This window comes from Coregonus lavaretus, assembly GCF_964263955.1.
Source record: "Coregonus lavaretus genome assembly, chromosome: 5".
In the NCBI taxonomy this organism is placed as follows: domain Eukaryota; kingdom Metazoa; phylum Chordata; class Actinopteri; order Salmoniformes; family Salmonidae; genus Coregonus; species Coregonus lavaretus.
The window spans coordinates 62,612,046-62,637,233 of NC_139992.1; the positions used below are offsets into that span (position 1 = coordinate 62,612,046).

The 25,188-nt window shown below is 45.6% G+C and overlaps 1 protein-coding gene across 1 annotated transcript; it reads left to right on the forward strand.

Moving 5' to 3' along the window:
- The first annotated feature begins 466 nt into the window (after nucleotides 1-466).
- On the forward strand, nucleotides 467-25,053 carry mcm3ap (minichromosome maintenance complex component 3 associated protein). Its single transcript, XM_084162666.1, has 27 exons — nucleotides 467-2,171; nucleotides 2,314-2,561; nucleotides 2,700-2,781; nucleotides 3,047-3,212; nucleotides 3,461-3,654; nucleotides 3,889-4,025; nucleotides 4,344-4,541; nucleotides 4,820-5,088; nucleotides 5,386-5,548; nucleotides 5,755-5,915; nucleotides 7,090-7,337; nucleotides 7,645-7,976; nucleotides 8,191-8,291; nucleotides 8,424-8,555; nucleotides 9,593-9,706; nucleotides 11,706-11,858; nucleotides 14,136-14,333; nucleotides 14,451-14,519; nucleotides 14,680-14,814; nucleotides 16,296-16,449; nucleotides 18,407-18,650; nucleotides 18,761-18,858; nucleotides 19,217-19,607; nucleotides 19,863-20,117; nucleotides 20,348-20,477; nucleotides 20,656-20,986; nucleotides 24,319-25,053. The coding sequence occupies exons 1-27, from the start codon at nucleotides 554-556 to the stop codon at nucleotides 24,490-24,492; spliced, it is 6,495 nt and encodes a 2,164-aa protein (XP_084018792.1). The 5' UTR covers nucleotides 467-553; the 3' UTR covers nucleotides 24,493-25,053.
- The last annotated feature ends 135 nt before the right edge of the window (nucleotides 25,054-25,188 follow it).

The following is a 25,188-nucleotide window of genomic DNA, read 5'->3' on the forward strand; positions in this document are numbered from 1 at the left end:
ATCTTGTTTGAAACAATATAAAGGTAAAGTCCGTCTGTATTATATTAAAGCAACCGAACGTTTTAGCGTTATCAAATAAATGTCCTTCATTTTCAAGTAGCACGTCTTGTAAATTCGCTAGCGTGCTAACAAGCGAAACGTTAGCTAGCTAGCTAGGTTTACATGATGTAACTAACGTTAGCTAGCTAACATTTTACAAGGCACAACATGTTAGCTAACTAGCTAGTTACATGTAAAGTACGCCATAAAAGTGTTTGCATAGTCTTTGAAGCTGAATTGCGTGTACATAATTAGTTACTTTTTCAGATAACATTAAGACATGTTTCCATAAACCACGTTAGATAACATGTTAGCTAGATAACATCAACATGCTGATGTTTACTTTGCATGTTTTCAGACTCGATGATGCTTCACTGAAGACACTTCAAATGGAGGAACACACACTTTCCTCAACATGCCTTGCAGCAGCCTGGCCTCTAGGTCGGCTTTTGTGAGCGCAACTGAATAAGTGAATGCCCTTGAGTACAATTGAGACAATACTGACATTTCCACAATGAATCCCAACAGTTTGTTTGGGAGGCAGCAGGGAGGAGCTTTCCAGGCCTCCAGCAACACTAACAAGACTGGTGGCATGTTCCAGGCCTTCGGACAGGAGGGCTCCACCAACCCTCCACAGAATGTAGCATTTGGGCAAACCGCAACATTCGGGCAACCGTCTGCCTTCAGTCAGCCGTCAGTCTTTGGTCAGTCTCTGGCATTTGGGCAGACGCCTTCGCTCGGACAAAGCTCTGTTTTTGGGCAAAGTGGCGGACTAGGTCAGGCATCAGGGCAGACCTCGACATTCTCTTCAATAAGTCAGCCTCCAGCCTTTGGTCAGTCCTCATTGGGGCAGGGTAGCTCTGGGTTTGGTGGTGCTCCCCCGCCATCGTATGGACAGGCCACTGGACAGAGTCAGAGCTCTGGGTTTGGACAGACGCCTGCTTTTGGACAGAGCTCTGCCTTTGGGCAGCCACCTGCATACGGGCAGCAGCAGACCCCGGCGTTCAGCCTCTCCTCTGGGATCTCCCAGGCTTCCTCTGGCCCCACCACTACCACCACCACAGGGTCGGCACAGCCTTTGGCCTTTGGCCAGTCGCCCATTGGCCAGCCGCAGCCCAGCGCCACGACCACCTCCTTTGGTACTGCTCAGAGTGTCGTCCAGAGTAGAGGCTTCAGCACATCAGAATTCAGCTTCAAACCGTCCAACGAGGTGCTGTTTAAGCCCATCTTCAGCGCCAGCCCAGAGCTGGCTAATCCTCAGCCCGCCACTGCATCCGAGCAGCCCTTCGGTGGCGCCACCACCACCCAGCCCTCTTTCAGCACCAAGGACAGCAGTGGACCGGCCAACTCAGGCTTCTCTCTCCTGACCGGAGCCAAGAGTGGCCCGCTTGGTTTCAGCTTCTCCCAGCCGGCAGTGGCCCCCTCCATCTCCGCTTCCATTGCCACTACCAGCCTGACCCAGAAAGACCCTCTCACCAGCAGCGTAGGCTCCGGAAGGAGCCTGCAGTTCACATTCTCCCAGCCATCTGCTCTCTCCAGCACCAACTCCAGCACCGCCGCCCCCCAACCAGCCCCGGTCCCCAGCAGCCCCTCCTCCTTCAGCTTCTCTACCAAAGTCCTCCAGTCCCAGCCCGCGCCCCCGATGTCCCTGTTCGGAGGAGTCAGCTTTGGCCAGACCTCTACATTTGGAGACCTCAAAAACGAGGCCCCAGCTGAGGAGAAAGTTGGCGATGAGGAGAGCACTAGGGAAGTGACAGTGTTTGGGAGACTTGGAAAAGGAACTAAGCGGAAGGAGGAGCCAGCGAATCCCAAAGCCGCTCCAGGGAAGCCTGCCCAGTCAGAGGACGCCCAAGCTGAAGCCAGAGCTGACCTACCCAGACACCCTTCGAAGCGGCCTCTCCTGAGGTCCTCCCGCGGCCCCATGGGTGGACTCTTCTGCAGGGCCATGAGTGGCGTTTTGAAATCCGCAGCCAACTCAGTGAGGAGGGACCCCATGAAGGAGGAGCAGCAGCCTCCAGGATGGGGGGAGGGGGAGAGAGCAGACACGCAAGCTCCGATCAGTCTCAGACCTGCTACTCCTCCCAGGGCTCAGGCCCCCACCAGAGAGGTTCTGGAGAAAGCAGAGGAGACTGGTAAGTCCTCATCATGAAAATTAAGTAAAACACTATTACTTGCTGTTAACCAAAATCATATGCCTTGCTGAATTTAAAGTATTATGTTTAATGTGTATCACAGATTTTCTCATGCTGATTTTATTCTCTCCTTTTCCTCCAGGTTCGTTGGAAGTGCCCGACCCAGACGCTGAGACCAAGACCCCAGCTAGGAGAAGGCAGCGCGGGGAGAGCACGGACAGCCTGGGGGGCATGTCCCCCACCGACGCCACCATCCTCCAGTGCAAGAGCGTCCCACCCAGTCTCAACAAAAAGAACATCATAGAAAAGCACTTTGGCCGCTTCGGGAAAGTCTGCCGGGTCTACTGCCGACCCCATAAGAACCTGGCTATCGTCCACTTCCAAGACCACGTGAGTACACACACTCTACTGACAACAGAGGCGACTTGACACGCTTTTGGGGATTCTCAATTCGATTATATGTTTGTGCTGAATTTAACTGAGAGAATTTTTTTTTGTTTATTTTCAAACGTCTGTGATACCTTTCAGGCATCAGCAGCAAAGGCAAAGAAGAAGGGCAAAATGCTGCACAGACAGGAAATCTTTCTCTTCTGGCAGAGAAAGAAACACAGTAAGTCCTTGTGGCCGCATCCTCCTATTTTGCAGAGTTAAGTCAAATAATACAGACCAAATTACTGTTACTAGTTAAGTACTCAATTAATAGGCTTATCTAAGGGAAATCATCTGACAGACAAGTAGCCCACTGTCAAGCTCTTGATCAGCTGCCCCTGTATTTCCATGTACCTTGATTGAACCCGGTCTCTCTTGAGAAATTGATTGTGTGTGTGCACGCTCGTGTGTACTGTGTATTACTCCTTCTGTGTTCTTTGTGTCAGGCCCAGGGAAGAAAGGCGATCGAGCCCAAGAGGGAGAGGAGGAAGAAAGCAACAGGGACAACCAGGTTTCAGACACCAGCCTGGGGGGCTTCCAGTCCTCCTCTCCGCTGAGGAAGCCCCTCCCCAGAGTCCCTGCCCTCAGCAGCACCGTCAACCTCAGCAGGAGGTAATCTTGGCTGCCCCTCACAGCTAGCTGGGCCAGACTTCTAGTTTCTGTGAAGTGCTTTTATAACCTGAAATACATGTGGAAACATACGACTTATACTGTAAAGATAATAGATACATTAGGAAATCCCTCGAGGCTTATTAATTGGGGGATAACTGTGGGTGTTAGCTAGCCGTGGGTGACTAGAGTTAATCTCTAAGCACATCAGGATGTGACATCAGATATAAAAAAGACACTTTGTTTCTCAGCTCACCAGTGAAGAAGCCGTCCATAGCCAAGTCCCTACAGTTTGAAAGCGAGCCCCAGCAGGACAGCAGCTCCGAGGGCCAGAGCTCTGACCGCCCCGTGCCCTCCTCCCTCCTCCACCTGATTGGCCAGCTGGCTGAGACAGCCGAGGAGAAGTACCGCCTCCTGGAGCAGAGGGACAAGATCATGCGAGCTGGTAGGTACAGTAGAGCTGTCAGTCTGACATGCAGTCCTGGAACTGGCCACGAGCTACTGAATTGACTTACCTGCATTTCTTTAGTATGAAGCCAAGTGTTGACATGGAGGAATGTGCTGAATGTCAATTTCTTTGACTGTTGGCATAATAACAACGATGAAATTAAAGTAATAATAATAAAGATTAAATAATCTGGGCTGGAGAGACTGACTGGTTATGTTGTTCAATGTGCAGGGCGGCCCAAACGGACAGACCTGGAGCTGTCTTTCTTTGTGGGGACATGCCCGGACATGTGCCCCGAGAAGGAGCGCTACATGAGGGAGACCCGCAACCAGCTCAGTTGCTTTGAGGTCGTCCCAGATACAGAGAGGGTAAAGCCATTTCTTCTATCCCTGTTTCAATACACACAAATTCTCTCAGGCACACCTTTTGCATGTACACTGCACCTGTGCTACTGTTGTGTAAAGTACATGAACCTCTCATCAATAGAGAAGTTCCACTTGATGGCTTATGATAATCATATTAATGATGATGATGATGATGATATGTAGGCTTTTTATCTAGCTATGTCCTCAAACTCCAAGTGCTTGACATTGGGCATGAGTATATCCCACCCACAAATGTCTCAGTTGAATAAAAACAACCTGGTTTATACATTTTATAATGAGACGTAACCCCTTCCTGTCCAGGTGGACCACGTGGCGGCCATCAAGGAGTACAGCAGGTCATCGGCGGACCAGGAGGAGCCCCTCCCCTACGAGCTGCGGCCCCTCCCCGTGCTCAGCATGACAATGGAGTACCTGGTCACCCAGATCATGGACCAGGGCCACGACAACTACCGCGACTGGTACGACTTTGTGTGGAACAGGACCCGCGGCATCCGTAAGGTAAACACAGCTAGTGTTGGTTAGCTAGCTAGCTGCTCCTGTTTTTTTTATTGTTTATTATCGGTGTCACAATGACAGAAAAGTCCTTGTACGAGGCAAGTAATTGGGAATGGGAAAGTGCTGAGAGAGTAGATGAGAGCAGAAAAAGAAATGCAAAAAGAAAGCTTATGAAAAAGTTATCATAACACATTCATTGATACATATTGCTGCGGTCTGAGGGGCTTTGTCTGTTGGAGTTATGGTAACTCTATTCCTCTCCTACTCATTTTTCCTCCCAGGACATCACCCAGCAGCACCTGTGTGACCCGCTGACGGTGTCGCTGATCGAGAAGTGCACCCGCTTCCATGTGCACTGTGCCCACCACCTGTGCCAGGAGCACATGATGACGTTTGACGCCAAGATCAACAACGAGAACATGACCAAGTGCCTGCAGAGCCTGAAGGAGATGTACCAGGACCTGGCCACCAGGGGCGTCTACTGCCCCCAAGAGGCCGAGTTCCGCCAGTACAACGTGCTTCTCAAACTAGACGTCGGGGACGTCCTCCGGTCAGTCACTCGCCAATGATTGGGTCGTGTTCATTAGGGTACACTGTAGCAAAAGGTTTTGCAACGATAAATGAAAATAATTGTCTCTTATTGGTCAGTTTTACCTCCCAGTCTCACTTCGTTACGGACCGTTTTCTTCTGTTTCGTGCTTACGACTGTGACAATACCCCAGTTATTCTCAATTTGTAAACATACTACCAATGAACTGTAAGCATGTCTTTGTTTTAATGTTTCAAACACCACCCTTCTCCTCCCCTCTGACTGAGAGTATGCTCTCTTTTGTTGTGGTCCACACAGTGAGGTGCAGCAGTTCAGGGACGAGGTGCGCAACTCTCCAGAGGTGAAGTTTGCCGTGCAGGCATTCGCGGCTCTCAACAGCAACAACTTTGTACGCTTCTTCAAGCTGGTGAAGTCTGCCTCCTACCTGGCGGGCTGCCTACTGCACAGATACTTCAACCAGGTCAGCAATAAACGTCACCTACCCTAGTAATGTACCTCCTTACATGCCATGGAATGTTTAGTGGGTCTGTAATTAGCTTTGAAAAGTAGTAGGAAGTTTAACCTGTAGTAATGAGCGTCACGTCCCATCAACTGGTTGTCCCTTGGGAATTGATGGACATTTGTGTGTGCATGCCTATGTGTTTGTATGCATTCCTGTGTGTGTAGGTGAGGGGCAAGGCCCTGAGGACCCTGAATAACGCCCACACAGTGGGCACTCAGAGGTCCACCATCTTCCCCCTGGAGGATCTGGTGCGCATGCTCATGTTCCAAGATGCCTCTGAGGCCACAGACTTCATCCAGCAATTCGGCCTCAACATCAGTGGCGGGTCAGTACCAGTACCTGTCTAATACAATATATGTACCCAACATATTTACTGGGAAAAAACCTGTAGCGAACAGAAAACCAATGTTCAGGTTGCACCTCCCTGTATCGCTTGAATGTAACATCTTCACAACAGTAAAGGGCCCAGAGGGACAGTGTTTAAAGCGGCTAAAAACAATAACAAAGAGCACACCCGCCCTTGTTTTGCGAAAAGCTGAAACTGATATCATCCATGATTTCAAAATTATAGTTTTAACCATGTTTTGAGGCTATATAGTGTTTTACATTTATGTTATTAAATGGGGGTTGCGTTAATGCAGAATTCTGCGTTTTTCACACAGAAAATAAAAAGATTAAACGCCTAACATATCTTTCTGCGTTTTGTAAATATAGATCTAAAATGCTTCTTATTGTAATTTCTGCTTCAGACAAATGTTGTGCTTCAGTTGCTCTTCTCCACTCGTCGTCATTCCCACATTCACCAACAGGCATTGTATCAGCAGAAGGCGCTCTGACTTTGTAGCGACCTTTCTCTGTACTTTTCTCTGGTAAAATGCAAGATTAACTTCAAGCAAAACATTAGGAAATGTAGCTGGCTACATTTTGTCTATGATGAACATGAGAAATAGGATGGCCATGCATCGGTTTTCTAAGCTAATTTACGTATGTGTGGCTGCTAGACAAATAGTGTTGCACTTTTCTCAAGAAAATGAAGCTATTTTCTGCTCAATGTGTTGCACTAATGTATTTAGTGTTAAGGAAAACTATAGTTGCATGCCCCTGATCACTCCTATTGAAGCAAAAAAACCACTGTTGACTGTCAATATAAAATGTTTCTGATGTTGTGCGTTTTGAAAATGCAGATTTCTGAAAGCTAACGCAACCTCTGGTAAAACCAGCTTATATTTTGTGTTCTGATGGGGTACGACAGTTGAACTAAGCTCATGAGGCATTCATAAGTTATATTCTTCATGAATCAATGGGTACATATTGTCAATTTATGAGTCCGAAAATGGATGTAGCAACTGCTGATTGCCCCTTTAAAAAAAAAGTATTCATATAAAAACAAAATCTGAAAATTAATCAGTATAGTCACTTTTTAATGTTTCATTGGGTAATTGTTGTCATCAAGCAACAGACTTCCTTCTCTGATGTCCTCTGACCTCCTGACCCCACAGCTTGGTGGAACTGAGCCGCACGGCCTGGCAGGAGCCCGACCTGAACCTACCCCAAGTGAAGTCAGACGTCATCATGGCCAAGAGGGCTGTGCTGATCGGGGAGGTGGTAAACGGAGGGCCACTGCCCAGCCCTCCCCAGCATGTCCCCGTTTGCAGCTTCGATGCCTACAACAAGTACTGGGGGGAGGGTCCGCTGGCAGAACCTTCGCCCGCTGCCATCTTCGGGAGCGGCCCGGTGGCTGTAACGGGTATGGGAGCCATGGCAGTTCAAGATGGCTAAACTGTGGAGGCCTGTAGAGCCGCTGTGCCCGTAGATTGATGTTCAAGACAGCCCTTACTGACATTGTTTATTTAGCCTGTCATGGTGTCTCGAGTTGTCTACTGTTGTTGCTACCCCATGTTGAAATGTTCAATAGTTTGTATTGGTAGTCTTGAGCTAATGATTCAATGTCACAGGTATGAGGGGTGTCCATGTTCTTTACAAAAATATTGCTGTGTTGTAATCTTTATCATTCTGGCTATGAGAATTTGAGGTTTTTTTTACTCTCTCCCCAGTGCCAGCTTTCACCCTGCAGAAGCCAGAAGTCAAGGCCCAGCCGGACGTTGACCCCCGGCCGCAGAACAAACCCGCCAGGCTGCTGGCAGAGCCACGACTCTTTGGGGATCTTCCCCCACCGTACCCCGGCCTTGCCACTGTCACCGAGCCTGCCCAGCCATTGCAGGGCACAGACGAGACAGGGGAACCGGAGCCCACCCAACCCAGTATCCAGGTTCACCCTGCAGCAGATCTCCAACAGCAGCTGTTCCAGCTCATTGACGTCGCCCAGCCCCAGCCTGTCAGACCCCCCTCGCCCCCGCCCAAACCTGAGCCAGTCTACTCTGACGAGGTGAGAGAGCGAGAAATCCCTAGTGGTTTGACGCTAGCTTGCCTTAGTGGTAGTATTTCCCAAATGGTGGGTCGAGACCCTTTGGTAGGTCATTGCTGCTTCCTTTCTGGTCTTAGCTCTAGTCTCTAGATGTGTATCAAATTCAGCAGAAGGGTAGGAGATGTTCCCCCCCTGTCTGTATGACTCATGTTTTCTATACCTCCTACTGCTGTAGGACATTCTGGCAGAACTGGAGTGCGTGGTGGAGGAGGTGCTGGAGGCGGTGGTGTGGGAGGTTGCCAGCGCCGGGGCCGACTACGCTGCAGCTGCTCTCGTGTGAGTGCTGTATTATTGCTTTGTTTGTTTAAGACTGACTGATGATTGCATACACTGTGGTACATCGGGAGTAGCATTGAACATCCCCTTTCACATTGATACCCAATGCCTTGTTGTTCTGTCTCGCTGCAGTGCGAGCAGTGGCCACATGGAGGCGGTGGTGAGCGAGGTGGTGGAGCAGATGCTCCGGGAGGTGTCCACAGCTGAGGTCCAAGCAGAGCGAGAGAGACTCGCCGAGGAGAAACGCAAGATAGAGGAAGCCAGGTTGGTCAGAGACTCTGAAACACCTTGATCTCAATCCTAACCCTAGCTGCAAACCAATACGCAAAATGTATGCACGCATGACTAAGTCATGGCTTATATTATAAATCTCTCACTTTCTTAACCATACATTGGAAGCAGAAGTTTAACAAATCACTTAGTCCAAGTTCTGACCTGTTAACATGTAACTCCACATCCAACTTCAAGTTCCTTGGTGTCCACATCACCAACAAACTATCATGGTCCAAACACACCAAGACAGTCGTGAAGAGGGCACGACAACACCTTTTCCCCCTCAGGAGACTGAAAAGATTTGGCAATGGTCCCCAGATCCTCATAAAGTTATACAGCTGCACCATCGAGAGCATCTTGACCGGTTGCATCACCGTCTGGTATGGCAACTGCTCAGCATCCGACCGTAAGGCGCTACAGAGTGTAGTGCGTACGGCCCAGTACATCACTGGGGCCAAGCTTCCTGACATCCGGGACCTATATACAAGGCGGTGTCAGAGGAAGGCCCAAAAAATTGTCAGAGTCCAGTCACCCAAGTCATATAATGTTCTCTCTGCTACCGAACGGCAAGCAGTACCGGAGCGCAAAGTCTAGGTCCAAAAGGCTCCTTAACAGCTTCTACCCCCAAGCCATAAGACTGATGAACAATTAATCAAATGTACACCCCCCTTTGTTTTTACACTGCTGCTAATCGCTGTTTATTATCTATGCATAGTCACTTTACCTACATGTACAAATTACCTCGACTAACCTGTACCCCCGCACATTGACTCGGTACCGGTACCCCCTGTATATAGCCTCATTATTTTATTGTGTTACTTTTTATTTTATTTAATTTTTTACTTTAGTTTATTTAGTAACTATTTTCTTAACTCTATTTTCTTGAACTGCATTGTAGGTTAAGGGCTTGTAAGTAAGCATTTCACGGTAAGGTCTACACCTGTTGTATTCGGCGCATGTGACAAATACAATTTGATTTGATGTCTCCAACTCATTATCCATGTCTCTCCCTCTCTTTTCTGTGGCAGGAGAAAGCAGGAGCACGAGGTCTTCCTGGCCCAGTTTAGTGACTCTCTCTGTTCTGAGATCAGCCAAGAGGTCTTGACTGAGTGCATCAAGGAGACTGCCGCCTCCGAGATCCAGTAAGCTGCCCCTCTACACTCAACTCACATTCCTGATTCCATATCCACCACTAGCCCAATATTCATGGAGCTGTCTCTCCCTTGTTTATATGCACCTGTGCAGTACTGTTGGGACACACCTACTAATTCCAGGGTTTTTCTTTATTTTTTACTATTTTCTACATTGCAGAATAATAGTGAAGACATCAAAACTATTAAGTAACACAAATGGAATCATGTAGTAACCAAAAAAGTGTTAAAAAAATCAAAATATATTTGAGATTCTTCAAATAGCCACACTTTGCCTTGATGACAGCTTTGCGCACTCTTGGCATTCTCTCAACCAGCTTCACCTGGAATGCTTTTCCAACAGTCTTGAAGGAGTTCCCACATATGCTGAGCACTTGTTGGCTGCTTTTCCTTCACTCTGCAGTCCGACTCATCCCAAACCATCACAATTTGGTTGAGGTCGGGGGATTGTGGAGGCCAGGTCATCTGATGCAGCACTCCATCACTCTCCTTCTTGGTAAAATAGCCCTTACACAGCCTGGAGGTGTGTTGGGTCATTGTCCTGTTGAAAAACAAATGATAGTCCCACTAAGCCCAAACCAGATGGTGCTGGTTAATTGTGCCTTGAATTCTAAATAAATTACAGACGGTGTCACCAGCAAAGCACCCCCACACCATAACACCACCTCCTCCATGCTTTACGGTGGGAAATAAACATGCGGAGATCATCCGTTCACCCACACCGCGTCTCACAAAGCCACGGCGGTTGGAACCAAAAATCTCCAATTTGGACTCCAGACCAAAGGACAATTTTCCACCGGTCCAATGTCCATTGCTCGTGTTTCTTGGCCCAAGCAAGTCTCTTCTTATTGGGGTCCTTTAGTAGTGGTTTCTTTGCAGCAATTTGACCATGAAGGCCTGATTCACACAGTCTCCTCTGAACAGTTGATGTTGAGATCTGTCTGTTACTTGAACTCTGTGAAGCATTTATTTTGGCTGCAATTTCTGAGGCTGGTAACTCTAATGAACTTATCCTCTGTAGCAGAGGTAACTCTGGGTCTTCCATTCCTGTGGTGGTCCTCATGAGAGCCAGTTTCATCATAGGGCTTGATGTTTTTTGCGACTGCACTTGAAGAAACTTTCAAAGTTTATGAAATGTTCCGTATTGACTGACCTTCATGTCTTAAAGTAATGATGGACTGTTGTTTCTCTTTGCTCATTTTTTGCTGTTCTTGCCATAATCTGGTCTTGGTCTTTTACATTTACATGTACATTTTTGTCATTTAGCAGACGCTCTTATCCAGAGCGACTTACAGTTAGTGAGTACATACATTATTTTTTTATTTTTCATACTGGCCCGCCGTGGGAATCGAACCCACAACCCTGCCGTTGCAAACGCCATGCTCTACCAACTGAGCTATATCCCTGCCAGCCATTCCCTCCCCTACCCTGGACGACGCTGGGCCAATTGTGCGCCGCCCCATGGGTCTCCCGGTCGCGGCCGGCTACGACAGAGCCTGGATACGAACCAGGATCTCTAGTGGCACAGCTAGCACAGATGCAGTGCCTTAGACCACTGCGCCACCAAATAGGGCTATCTTCTGTATACCCCCCTACCTTGTCACAACACAACTGATTGGCTCAAATGCATTAAGAAGGAAAGAAATTCCACAAATTAACTTTTAAGAAGGCACTCCTGTTAATTGAAATGCATTCCAGGTGACTACCTCATGAAGCTGGTTGAGAGAATGCCAAGAGTGTGCAAAGATGTCATCAAGGCAAAGGGTGACTATTTGAAGAATCTCAAATATAAAATATATTTTGATTTGTTTAACACTTTTCTGGCTACTACATGATTCCATATGTGTTATTTCGTAGTTCTGATGTCTTCACTATTATTCTACAATGTAAAAAAATAGTATAAATAAAGATAAACCCTTGAATGAGTATGTGTGTCCAAACCTTTGACTGGTAGTGTAAGTGTTTTTGAGTAAAAGTATCTGTGTGTCAGGTTAGCCACGGAGGAGGAGGCAGCATGTATGGCGCGCTGCTCTGATGAGGTGTGCAGCTGCCTGGTGGAGGAGACCCTGGACAAAGAGATATTCCTAATGGTGGAGGACATCCTGGAGGCGGAGCTACAGCGCATACAGAAGTACATTAAGAGGTACAACCAAGTCATGTGAATGACAACTATGAATGCTTGGGTTGACAGTTGGTCCACCAGTCTTGCGTAGACCCTATATCAAGGTTCTCCAACTCTGCTCCTAACAGTTTTAGTTTCAAGGCTCAAGTTTGCTTTTCAAAGTCTGCCCTCTCTCTCCGTTGGGTGTTCACTCCTTCTCTGTCGAAGCGCCACCACAACGTGGAATATTTTACCGCGAACACTGCAGCAGAAGCTTACTACTTCCTCCGCTACTCTTTCGTCCGTGTGAGGCTACAATACGTCGAGTTTCCCGGAGAAGCTGTGAAGCACATATAGCCTACAAAACTTGATTCAGTAATGACCTGAATATTGTATATAAATTAGTTCATATGGTAATATAAATGCTGAAGGCTAAGAACAGCCAATATCTAGTTTCTACAATGTCTTTTCATTAAAAAAAATATTTTTTCATTTTTATCTAGGTTTAACACCATCCATTAACACCAATCATTCACTATAAAACATTTATCAACAAAAAAGCTTAGCAAAATACCCAAAATTATTGGGCAAAAATAAGTAGGCCTAAAACATATATATATCCAAAAAATTAATAAATTAAGAGTAGGCTTCATGACAATGCAGAACAAATCATCCAAGAATGTGCTTAATGTTCTGGTCTCGTAAGGTTTTTGGAGTCATTGAAAGGGTTGAAAGGGATGTCACAAAGGCTAGGTGCTAATTTCTCTCAGATGGATTGTGGAATATTCATAACTGCAACTTGAAAGTGTAGACAACGCTCTTCCGGTAGGACTCCAGCCGTTCAGTCGTAGTGTACTTCTGAACCCTGTAGCTTTAGATCCTTCTGTTGCTTTTGGTAGGTGGTGGAACGACAGCAAGTTGCTGCTCCGTTCTCATATCACCTCTTTGCTGCTGTTGTTGCAATGCCTCGATGAACTTCCAATGGTAGGGTGGGTAGCACCAAGATTCGCCCGAAAATGTTTGATGCCAGCCTTCCACTCAGTTGTTGGTCTTCGCCAAGTCTTGCAGGACAGCATCGTAGCAGTTCCGTAATTCTGAAAATACAAAAAGAGATCTTATTCGGTACACTTCCAGAAGGACTTATTTGCGGTCTGTCGTTCCCATCTGTAGGTGTAGCATTCATGCGGCTGGATATTTTTTCAAGCACGTAGAGGATAAATTTGGATTCCATTGCTTGTCAGTGACATCGCCAGGACCTTGGATAAGTGAGTGCCACTGGAAATTTGGTGGACTATAATTTCCTCTTCATATTGTAGGCATACAATCTGTGTCCACTCATTGCTGGCTGAAAACGGACTTGTATCACAGGTGACCTGGCTGCTTTTCATTGGCCTATGCTATTGGTTGCATTTAAGAAATGGGTGGTTAGTTTTTTTTATGTCAATATCAGAGTATCTTGTCATTTGGGTAATTGTGTGTGGTATTGAAAAATATTATTGTAATGTATCCAGTCATGTAGAATTGCAGGAAATTATTTTAGAAAAGGCTATTTAGAATTTCATAATCATTTTTGTTTTCAGACTTTTTTCTGTTGGTAGGCCTACCCATGTCTCTCTCTTCACTCGGAAAGCCTGCTGGCTGATAATAATAATAATAATAATAATAATAATATGCCATTTAGCAGACGCTTTTATCCAAAGCGACTTAGAGTCATGCACATACCAAAGCTGATAATTGTGACTTGATTAAATTGGAATGATGTGAATAATGATAATGATGATGGTGAGAGCCCAGTATAGCCTAACCCTTTAATAATAGGCTATTGTTACTTTGTGTCTCTAAAATCACAATGTTTCCATTTTCTAGTCATGTGACATCTTTTTTTTTTTTTTTTTTTTTATTTCCAAATGTTGGCCTTTTTCCCAGATCATTTTCTTGGGCATGAAATGTTCTATTTTCATAACTGATCAAAAGTCAGTATGCCATAGCCTATAGATAATATTCTGCCCATATGAACACATTTATTTTAGGCCATATAAAGAACAGCTATGAATGATTTTAATGAAAAGCAGCAAACAGGCACATTTGTTTTGCATTATTTAATAAAAGACTCATAAACAGAAACAGCCAATAGGCTATACAGCTGGCTTCACAGTTTCCCCGCCAAATAGGCCTACAAGGAAACTCTACATATCTCTACGGCGTTGAGTGCGCGAGGGGATCTGTGCGCTGCATAGTACCTTCCACAAAAAGTTTTGCTCTTCAAAAAGACACAAGCTTCCCTCTCACCCCCTCTCTCCCCATGTATTTCTCTGTCAGGTGGCGTGACGTGGTGGCGGTACGCAGGCAGCTGAAGAGACAGATGCGGGGCTTCCCTGCCGCCCCCTGCTGTGTGGACCCCCGCCACAAGCTCAAAGCCCTGGCTCCCAGTGCCCCCTCCCAGCCCTCTATGGACTGCCTGGCCAGGGGCATGGTCAACCTGGGTAATGCCGGCTACATGGCCCTGTCCAGCACCAGGTACTGGAGCTACCCTGCCCTACTCTGGCCCTTGCCTCCCTCTTCTGTCTTTCTTTCTTTTTTTCTCTTTCCTTCGCTCTCTCTTACACACCTCTGACTCTTCTGTAATGTCCCCAGGTTGCTAAAGATGAGACAAGAAGCAATCCATCAAATGCGAGTCCACTTCTACTACCAGCAGCTGTTGAAGTAAGCCATCATCCCTGCTCTTACTTCATTGTAGTTCTTCTCTCACTCGTGATTCTTGTACTCAAACTCTCTCACAATGGAGGATAAGTACATATTTCTGAATCATAGTAACAAAAATTACATCAAACACAACATTAAACAATATGTGTCCCCCCTTCAGTGAGTCGGTGTGGACTCCTCTAGACATGCCTACGCTGGTGGTTGAGAGCGTTCCTAACCCACCTGGCAGAATCTTCTGGAAGGCCACCCTGCTGTTGCCCAGCGACCACGAGAGTGTTGCCAGCATAGCCGACAGGTGAGATCAAATACAGTGTGGCAGATGTAATTGCCGTTGAACTCCTCACACCCTCTCACAGTGCAGCATACAAGTACTCTCAACAGTACTTTGGTGGCTGTGTCTAAGAGTGTCATGTATTTTCCGGCTCAGCTAAATACTGTAAAGTTACTTCAGTTTGATGGACAGCTGCCTCTGAAGCCTCCGCACCTCAGCTTCCATCCTGTGGTTCTTGATCTGCATCTGCTCCAGGATAGGAGCAGCTTGTGAGACCATTTCTTCTTGAGGACTTTCTTCCTTCTGAAAGTGGCACTGGATGCATGGACCACCTTTCTCTCCACACACCTGACCGTTTTCACCAGCTGGTCTCATGCTTTCCGAGTGTTTCTTTCTGTCCTGAAACTCATTCAGCTTTTCAGCTTTCCACAAATATCCACATTCAGTGCATCTCTCTTATCAACCAGTTTGCTGTAATGCTCTATCATGATGTCATGGGACTCATCCCAGCGCTTGGTGGAATCCACAACAGATCAGTGAAACTCATGAGTCATGGGAGAGGCAACAACATCAAAATCAGACTGTCTTGCTCTCATCTCTGCCTGTGGTAAAGATCACAGGCTCAAAATTTTTCCAATGGTGTCAATAGCGAACATCGTCAGACCTTTGAGTCAGAATTTGATTCACACTTGCAAGAGCTGATGAAATGTGTTCCATTGAAGTTCTGTAATAATTTGCCAGATAGACCGAAAAGTCAACTGAATCTTTATTTTTACAACAATTCAACCGAACATTCCAAATTCTAAGGTCTCTAAGGAACGAAAATGTGAAACCTTAGCAACAGTGATTATATCATAAAAATTGTAGCAAACATTCTAAAGTCTAGGTTTTCCAAGTGAAAACATGTAAAAGCCTTAGCTAGCGTCAATGATTTATATAATAACAATAATGCGAATGAAATATCAACAATAAAAACCACAACCAATATATATATATACAGAATTTTCTTGTTTATAATTGCTTATCGTTAATTATAGATTTATAATAACACTTTTTTAGATACAATAATGCTAATAACCACAGGCCGCATCAAAGTCCATCTTGCAGAATGTTCACCAAGGACCATGTATGTTCAAACGGGGCAGCCTTTTGTATATTTTTATCCGAATGCAATGGACCACCCAGCACAGCCAGAAGAGGACTGGCCACCCCTCAGAGCCTAGTTTCTCTCTAGGTTTCTTCCTAGGTTCCTGCCTTTCGATAGTTTTTCCTAGCCACCGTGTTTCTACATCTGCATTGCTTGCTCTTTTGGGTTTTAGGCAGGGTTTCTGTATAAGCACTTTTGTGACATTCTGCTGGTGTAAAAAGGGCTTTGTAAATACATTTGATTGATTTTTCTCTCCACACACCTGTTTTCAATAGCTAGTCTCATGCTTTCCAAGTGCTTCTTACCTCTTTGATGACACTTGTGTTTATTGAGTGTGTTCTCTGTGCTCTTATTGCAGGATCCTGACAGACTGGCTGGAGACTAAGTTTGGGGGAGGTGAAAGTGCAAAGGTCACAGAGAAGGAGCAGGAGGGGACACTGAGGACTCTCTGCATCACCAACGGACTCAGGGAAGCAGGAGACATGACTCACAAAGTACACATCAGCATCAAGGTGGGAGCGAAAACAACATTACCAAAACATTTTCCCCTTAGACTAGTGATTATTTGATTAACTACTTTCTACACCAGGGGTGTCCAAACTAATTTTGGCCCAGATGCCGTATTCGGTCTTCAACGAGATCTGGAGGGCTGCACTGAAAATGTGTTATACAGTGCATTTGGAAAGTATTCAGACCCCTTCCCTTTTTCCACATTTTCTTACGTTACAGCCTTATTCTAAAATTGATTAAATACATTTTGTTCCTCATCAATCTATACACAATACCCCGTAATGACAAAGCGAAAACAGGTTTTTAGAAATGTTAGCACATTTATACAAAATAAAAAACAGAAATACCTTATTTACATAAGTATTCAGACCCTTTGCTATGAGTCTCAATTGAGTATTATATATTATTATTATATTATATTATATTATAGTTCAGGTGCATCCTGTTTCGATTGATCGACCTTGATGTTTCTACAACTTTATTGGAATCCACCTTTGGTAAATTCAATTGATTAGACATGATTTGGAAAGGCACACACCAGTCTATATAAGGTCCCACAGTTGACAGTGCATGTCAGAGCAAAAACCAAGCCATGAGGTCGAAGGAATTGTCCGTAGAGCTCAGAGACAGGATTGTGTCGAGACACAGATCTGGGAAAGGGTACCCAAAAATGTCTGCAGCATTGAAGGTCCCCAAGAACACAGTGGCCTCCATCATTTTTAAATGGAAGAAGTTTGTAACCACCAAGACTCTTCCCTAGAGCTGGCCGCCCGGCCAAATTGAGCAATCGCGGGAGAAGGGCCTTGGTCAGGGAGGTGACCAAGAACCCGATGGTCACTCTGACAGAGCTCCAGAGTTCCTCTGTGGAGATGGGAGAACCTTCCAGAAGGACAACCATCTCTGCAGCACTCCACCAATAAGGCCTTTATGGTAGAGTGGCCAGACGGAAGCCACTCTTCAGTAAAAGGCACATGACAGCCCGCTTGGAGTTTGCCAAAAGGCACCTGAAGACTCTCAGACCATGAGAAACAAGATTCTCTGGTGTGATGAAACCAAGATTGAACTCTTTGGCCTGAATGGCAAGCGTCACGTCTGGAGGAAACCTGGCACCATCCCTACTGTGAAGCATGGTGGTGGCAGTATAATTCTGTAGGGATCGAGGGAAAGATGAACGGAGCAAAGTACAGAGAGATCCTTGATAAAAACCTGCTCCAGAGCGCTCAGGACCGGGGCGAAAGTTCACATTCCCAGAGGACAACATCCCTAAGCACATAGCCAAGACAACGCAGGAGTGGCTTTGGGACAAGTCTCTGAATGTCCTTGATTGGCCCAGCCAGAGCCCGGACTTGAACCCGATCGAACATCTCTGGAGAGACCTGAAAATAGCTGTGCAGCGACACTCCCCATCCAACCTGACAGAGCTTGAGAAGATCTGCAGAGAAAAATGGGAGAAACTCCCCAAATACAGGTGTGCCAAGCATGTAGCGTCATACCCAAGAAGACTTGATGCTGTAATCGCTGCCAAAAGTGCTTCAACAAAGTACTGAGTAAAGGGTCTGAATACTTATGTAAATGTAATTTTTCTGTTTTTTTATTTTTAATAAATTAGCAGAAATGTCTAAAACCTGTTTTTGCTTTGTCATTATGGGGGTATTGTGTGTAGATTGATGAGGGGAAAAACTATTAAATCAATTTTAGAATAAGGCTGTAACTTAACAAAATGTGGAAAAGGTCAACGGGTCTGAATACTTTTGGAAGGCACTGTGTATATATATTTTTTTACTCAACTCCCGCGGGCAGGATTGGACCCCGGATCCGGCCCGCATGTTTGACACCCCTGTTCTACACTGACTGATTAACATCCTGATGCCTACACCAATCCCATCCAAGCCAATATCAAGACACTTCAGACAGCAATGTAGTTGTACTGACTGTGTCTGTGTGTGTTGTCCCAACCAGGCATCTCGGGGCCCGCTGAGTGAAGAGGGCCTGTCCAAGATGGAGGAGGCCCATGAGCTCCAGGGCACGGGGGCCCTGCTGATGCTGCTGCCTGCCCCCAGCCCAGGCAGCGAGGACCAGGACGTGCCCCTGCTCTCCGCTCTGCTCCAGCTTAAACAGCTCCAGCAGGCCAATATCTGGGACTGCCCACTGCCCCTCGCCATATTGGTGCCAGGCCCGCATGACACACAGAAACTGGAGGAAGGTAAGGGGTACCCCAACCACACATGCACACATGGCTGGACATCACCAGCAAGTCCTTATTAAGTACCAAATCTGTAACTCTCTGCCTGCCTCTTCTTGTCTTCTGGTTAGAACTGATGCTCCAGACGTTGGTTGAAGACGGTCTGATATCAGAACACGTGTTCGTCCACATCCCAGAAACCACCAGCGACCTACAGGGCTCAGAGCAGGTATGGACAGCCCTCTTGAAACAAAATACAAATATTTAAATTGCGCCTAAGGTAATTAAATGAGTAGCGTTGTATTTAGGGTCGGGACGATACCAGTATTGTGATACTCGTTAGTATCGTGTCAAGGAAACAAAACATGAAGCGGATTTAACTTCTTTAGGAAGATTCGCTTTTTTTTCTTCAAGCTATAGCACACAATAACTTACAGCTGGTTTTTAAGGGACCAAAGAGTTTGGTCTGTTTCTTGTTTTCATTTTTGCCATGGGAAAAATATTGCGATGCTGGTATCGTCGCAGCCGAAGTTGTATTGAATTGGAAGTATTCTAATGTGCTGTTTTATGGGGTTGTTTGCCCCCAGGTGAGTGAAGCGGTGCGCTGGCTCTTGGCACGTGCCCCAGCTCCCTCCCTCCTCTCCTCCCAGACCCTGGTGCACTTTGTGGAGGCCGGGCTGGGCCGCGAGTTCAGTGCCCGCCTCTATGGCCACCGGCAGGACCGGGCGGGGGCAGGGCTGGCGCGCCAACACCCGGCACCTGTCATCACACTCTACAACGCTGTGCTGGCATTCCTGGCTGACCTAGTGTCCTCCCAGCACCTCTCCAGCCTCTCCTGGCCCCCGGGGGAGTTCGCCCTGCCTGAGACCCGGGACTTGGTGCCTCACCTGGGTTGGAACTCCCCTCAACACCTGGCCTGGCTCCGGACGGCTGTTGTCAGCTTGCAGATACCCAGCTGGGACATGCCCGCTAACACAGGTGGGTAGCTTTTGGTTTGTGTGTGTGACTGTGTAGTTGTGCTTGCATGTGGTTGTGCGTGTGTGATTCGGTTGACTTGCGACTTTTATGTAGCCTTATCCCAGATCTGTTTTTGCTTTTGCCTACTCCATTGTCATGGAGCAGAGACGGACAGCTAACATTTATGCCTTATTACTGCTCAAATTACAACTGTTTATATTGCCCTCCTATCTACTCGTTAATACATCTCATGAATAAAGCTCTAATTCCCCCCAGCCTCCTGGCCCCAGCTGTGTTCCGCCATCTTCCAGTACGCCAGCCAGATCCCAACTTCGCGCCACAGCCAGCCCCTCCTCATGTCCCGCCTGGAAAACCTACTGGAGAGGGTGCGCTGTTCCACGGCTGCAGCCCAGGACCACTGGGAGGAGGAAAGCCCATCCTTCCAGCAGGTCCCCTGGGACGACGTGGTGGCTCTCTGCATAGACCACAAGCTGAAGGACTGGCAACACCCTGACAGCCCAGTTTGTGATGGTGAGATGACCATTGGTTTATCTACTCTATCTGCTCTACTCTAGCTCTTTGTGTGACATTTTCCGCACCAAAGACAAATTCAGCTCCTAATGCTAGACAGAATAAACTGAGCTATCAGCAGCATTTGAGACAAAGTATTGTATGAGGAAAACAAGTTAAAAAGCCTTTTATTGCATTGGAATTTGTAAAGAGCTAAACTTAATCCCAAGACTCCGGTGGTGCTGTTCCAGATGCAGTGACGGAGGATGGGGAGGTCCTGGTCTACTTCCCCAAGGAGGGACTGAATGGCTTCCAGCCCCCCACAGAGTGGACGGAGGCGGTCAGACTCACACACAGGGAGAAGCAGCAGGAGACACAGGGGTAAGGAGGAGACTGGTTCACTACTCTGTCTCTGTGTCTCTCTCTCTCTCCCTCTGTATTTCTCTCGATCTCTCTCGATCTCAAATGTACTCCTGAGTCTGTTGGCTTATACTCCCTTCTGCGAATTGATAAACAAAAATAGATCATTTCTTCCTCTTCCTTCCCCTCCCCTCTTCAGAGCCAGTCCAGGAGGCCTCGCAGCTCTCCCTCCCCTCAGACAGAAGTTGTTCCGGAGCCTGGTGGATCGGCCGGACCGCCCTGCTCCCTGCCACACTCTGGACATCACACACACCCCCTCACCCCGGGACCTGCTGCCCCACAAGGTCCTCCACGGTCTCCAGGAGGAGAGGGCACATAGCCAGAGGTGTGAGGAGCAGCTGCAGCGCTGGCTAGAGGTGGAGTCCTTGGACTCTATCTCTATGCCCCTCTTCATGCCCTCCAGCCTGCTCTCCATGACTAACATCATGGCCCCCATCTGTACTTCTGGTGGTGCGGCCACTGCTACACAGGTACGACTGTCTTCACGTGCACACACACAGACACAGTACCAGTCAAAAGTTTGGACACACCTACTCATTCAAGGTTTTTCTTTATTTTTACTGTCTTCTACATTGTAGAATAATGGTGAAGACATCAAAACTATGAAATAACACATATGGAATCATGTAGTAACCAAATAAGTGTTAACCAAATCAAAATATATTGATGACAGCTTTGCACAATCTTGGCATTCTCTCAACCAGCTTCATGTGTTAGTTACCTGGAATGCATTTAATTTGTGGAATTTCTTTCCTTAACGCATTTGAGCCAATCAATTGTGTTGTAACAAGGTAGGGGTGGTATACAGAAGATAGCCCTACTTGGTAAAAGACCAAGTCCACATTATGGCAAGAACAGCTCAAATAAGCAAAGAAAAATGAAATTCCATCATTACTTTAAGACATGAAGGTCAGTCAATACAGAACATTTCAAGAACTTTGAAAGTTTCTTCAAGTGCAGTCGCAAAAACCATCAAGCTCTATAAGGAAACTGGCTCTCATGAGGACCGCCACAGGAAAGGAAGACGCAGAGTCACCTCTGCTGCAGAGGATAAGTTCATTAGAGTTTACCAGCCTCAGAAATTGCAGCCCAAATAAATTCTTCAGAGTTCAAGTAACAGACACATCTCATCATCAACTGTTCAGAGGAGACTGCGTGAATCAGGCCTTCATGGTCGAATTGGACATTAGACAGGTGGAAATCTGTCCTTTGGTCTGATGAGTCCAAATTTGAGATGTATGGTTCCAACCGTCTTTGTGAGACGCAGAGTAGGTGAACAGATGATCTCCACATGTGTGGTTCCCACCGTGAAGCATGGAGGAGGAGGTGTGATGGTGTGGGGGTGCTTTGCTGGTGACGCTGTCTGTGATTTATTTAGAATTCAAGGCACACTTAACCAGCATGGCTACCACAGCATTCTGCAGCGATACGCCATCCCATCTGGTTTGCGCTTAGTGGGACTATCATTTGTTTTTCAACAGAACAATGACCCAACACACCTCCAGGCTGTGTAAGGGCTATTTGACCAAGAAGGAGAGTGATGGAGTGCTGCATCAGATGACCTGGCCTCCACAATCACCTGACCTCAACCCAATTGAGATGGTTTGTGATGTGTTGGACCGCAGAGTGAAGGAAATGCAGCCAACAAGTGCTCAGCATATGTGGGCACTCCTTCAAGGCTGTTGGAAATGCATTCCAGGTGAAGCTGGTTGAGAGAATGCCAAGAGTGTGCAAAGCTGTCATCAAGGCAAAGGGTGGCTATTTAAAGAATCTCAAATATAAAATATATTTTGATTTAACACTTTTTTGGTTACTACATGATTCCATATGTTATTTCATAGTTTTGTTGTCTTCACTATTATTCTACAATGTAAAAAATTATAAGAAATAAAGAAAAACCCTTGAATGAGTATATAGATATATATAAACTACCGTTCAAAAGTTTGGGGTCACTTAGAAATGTCCTTGTTTTCGAAAGAAAAGCAATGTTTTTGTCCATTAAAATAACATCAAATTGATCAGTGTAGACATTGTTAATGTTGTAAATGGCTATTGTAGCTGGAAATGGCTGATTTTTAATGGAATATCTACATAGGCGTACAGAGGCCCATTATCAGCAACTATCAGTCCTGTGTTCCAATGGCACGTTGTGTTTGCTAATCCAAGTTTATCATTTTAAAAGAACTGAAGATCTCGTACGACGCTGTGTACTACTCCCTTCACAGAACAGCGCAAACTGGCTCTAACCAGAATAGAAAGAGGAGTGGGAGGCCCCGGTGCACAACTGAGCAAGAGGACAAATACATTAGTGTCTAGTTTGAGAAACAGACGCCTCACAGGTCCTCAACTGGCAGCTTCATTAAATAGTACCCGCAAAACACCAGTCTCAACGTCAACAGTGAAGAGGCGACTCCGGGATGCAGACCTTCTAGGCAGAGTTGCAAAGAAAAAGCCATATCTCAGACTGGCCAATAAAAATAAAAGATTAAGATGGGCAGTCTGAGATACCGTTTTTTTTTTTTTCAATTTAATTTAAAGGGGAAAACTGAAATGTCATGAGTCAATAAGTATTCAACCCCTTTTGTTGTGGCAAGCCTAAATAAGCTCAGGAGTAACAGGTTACATGGACTATGTGTGCAATAATAGTGTTTAACATGATTTTTGAATAACTTCCTGATCTCTGTATTCCACACATCTGTAAGGTCCCTCAGTCGAGCATTGAATTTCCAACACCGATTCAACCACAAAGACCAGGGAGGTTTTCCAATGCTTCGCAAAGAAGGGCACCTATTGGTAGATGGGTAAAAATAAAAGCAGACATTGAATATCCCTTTGAGCATGGTGTAGTTATTAATTACACTTTGTAGTGACTGGGTGTATTGATACACCACCTAAAGATACATGCGTCCTTCCTAACTCAGTTGCCAGAGAGGAAGGAAACCGCTCAGGGATTTCACCACGAGGCCAATGGGGACTTTAAAACAGTTAGAGTTTATTGGCCGTGATAGAAAACTGAGGATGGATCAACATCATTGTAGTTACTCCACAATACTAACCTAATTGACAGATTCTGTACAGAATAAAACTATTGCAAAACATGCATCCTGTTTGCAATAAGGGACTAAAGTAAAACTGAAAAAAATGTGGCAAAGAAATTAACTTTGTCCTCAATACAAATAGTTATGTTTATTTTCAAGCTTGGTGGTGGCTGTATCATGTTATGGGTATGCTTGTCATCGGCAAGGACTAGGGAGTTTTTTTGGATAAAAATAAATGGAATAGAGCTAAGCACAGGGAAAATCCTAAAGGAAAACCTGGTTCAGTCTGCTTTGCAACAGACACTGGGAGACAAATTCACCTTTCACCTAACCTAATACACAAGGCCAAATCTACACTGTGTTGCTTGCCATAACTCCTGAGTGGCCGAGTTATAGTTTTGAGAATTGACTGTGTTGAAAACCAGAACATCGTGCCGCCTGCTTAATATAAGGAATGTGAAGTGATTTATACTTTTACTTTTGATACTTAAGTATATTTGAGCAATTACATGTACTTTTGATATATAAGTATATTTAAAACCAAATACTTTTACTTTTACTGTAGTAGTATTTTTCTGGGTGACTTTCACTTTTTGAGTCATTTTCTATTAAGGTATCTTTACTTTTACTTAAGTATGACAGTTGGGTACTTTTTCCACCACTGCCACTGTCTCTCTCACCCAAGTGTTGTGGGCATTTGCGATGAATAGTACAATAGTTAAGTGACTTAATTAGTATTCTTCAATGTCTTCTTTTTTTTGTAGGAGGCGGACTCAGAAGACCCTTTGGAGAAAGCAGAGCGAGATTGGCTCAAGGGTGCGCCTGTATCCATGGCGCAGCGCCTGAAGGAGCTGGATAGGCTGTTATTGGCCAGTCGAGAGGAGGAGCTTGCGTGCGGTCTGAAGCTGAACAGCTTATTGAACATTGTCGAGGACTGAATCTCATGTCATATCACACCACTTAGTTAAAGGCCTTACCTTTTGCTTTTTGGACTTGTTGCCATCTGAAAATCAGTTATTGTGGTCGAACAATGTAAGACCATAATATTGTCACTGTCAGTGTTTTTACTTTTTTAAATGTTGGTTTTGTAATTGAGAAGAAAGATGCATTGCTTTTTCTTTTTTAGTTTTGTTAAGTAGTTTTGCATTATGATAGTGAACTGATTTGTTGCATGTGTCCCTGTCTTCCTATAACGGGTGGATCTCAGTGACCTACACATGCAGTACATTATGTTGCTTGACAGACATAACATGACTTAAGTTTATGTCCAGAATTATGTAGTCGTTGTAATTAGTTGCTTAGTCCTCTTGAATGTTTTTTTTTTTTATCTCAAGGATGGTTTCTTATTTCTCCACATTAACTGGTTTAGGGATATTTTGTGGATTGACCCAAAGGAATTACTTTGGTTATGTTTATGCCTATGTTTCATGTTGAGCTATATTTGTCTCAATGCTGAGGTTATATTTTTCATATAAATCTAAATAAAAGTATTACACTCTGATAAATGTCATATTTCAAAAGTTTATGGTAACTTCACTAAAGCAAGATGTTCGAGCACTCATTGGAGCGCTACATTGAAACCCCACCCATTTCTCCGCCTCTAAATTGTGATTGGACAGTCGTCTGTCTGCTCA

Coding starts and splice junctions, on each gene's coding strand:
- mcm3ap (XM_084162666.1), top strand. CDS start 554: ATGAATCCCAACAGTTTGTTTGGGAGGCAGCAGGGAGGAGCTTTCCAG. Junction 8,556..9,592: donor CGCAAGATAGAGGAAGCCAG/GTTGGTCAGAGA, acceptor TTTCTGTGGCAG/GAGAAAGCAGGAGCACGAGG. Junction 19,608..19,862: donor GGACATGCCCGCTAACACAG/GTGGGTAGCTTT, acceptor AATTCCCCCCAG/CCTCCTGGCCCCAGCTGTGT.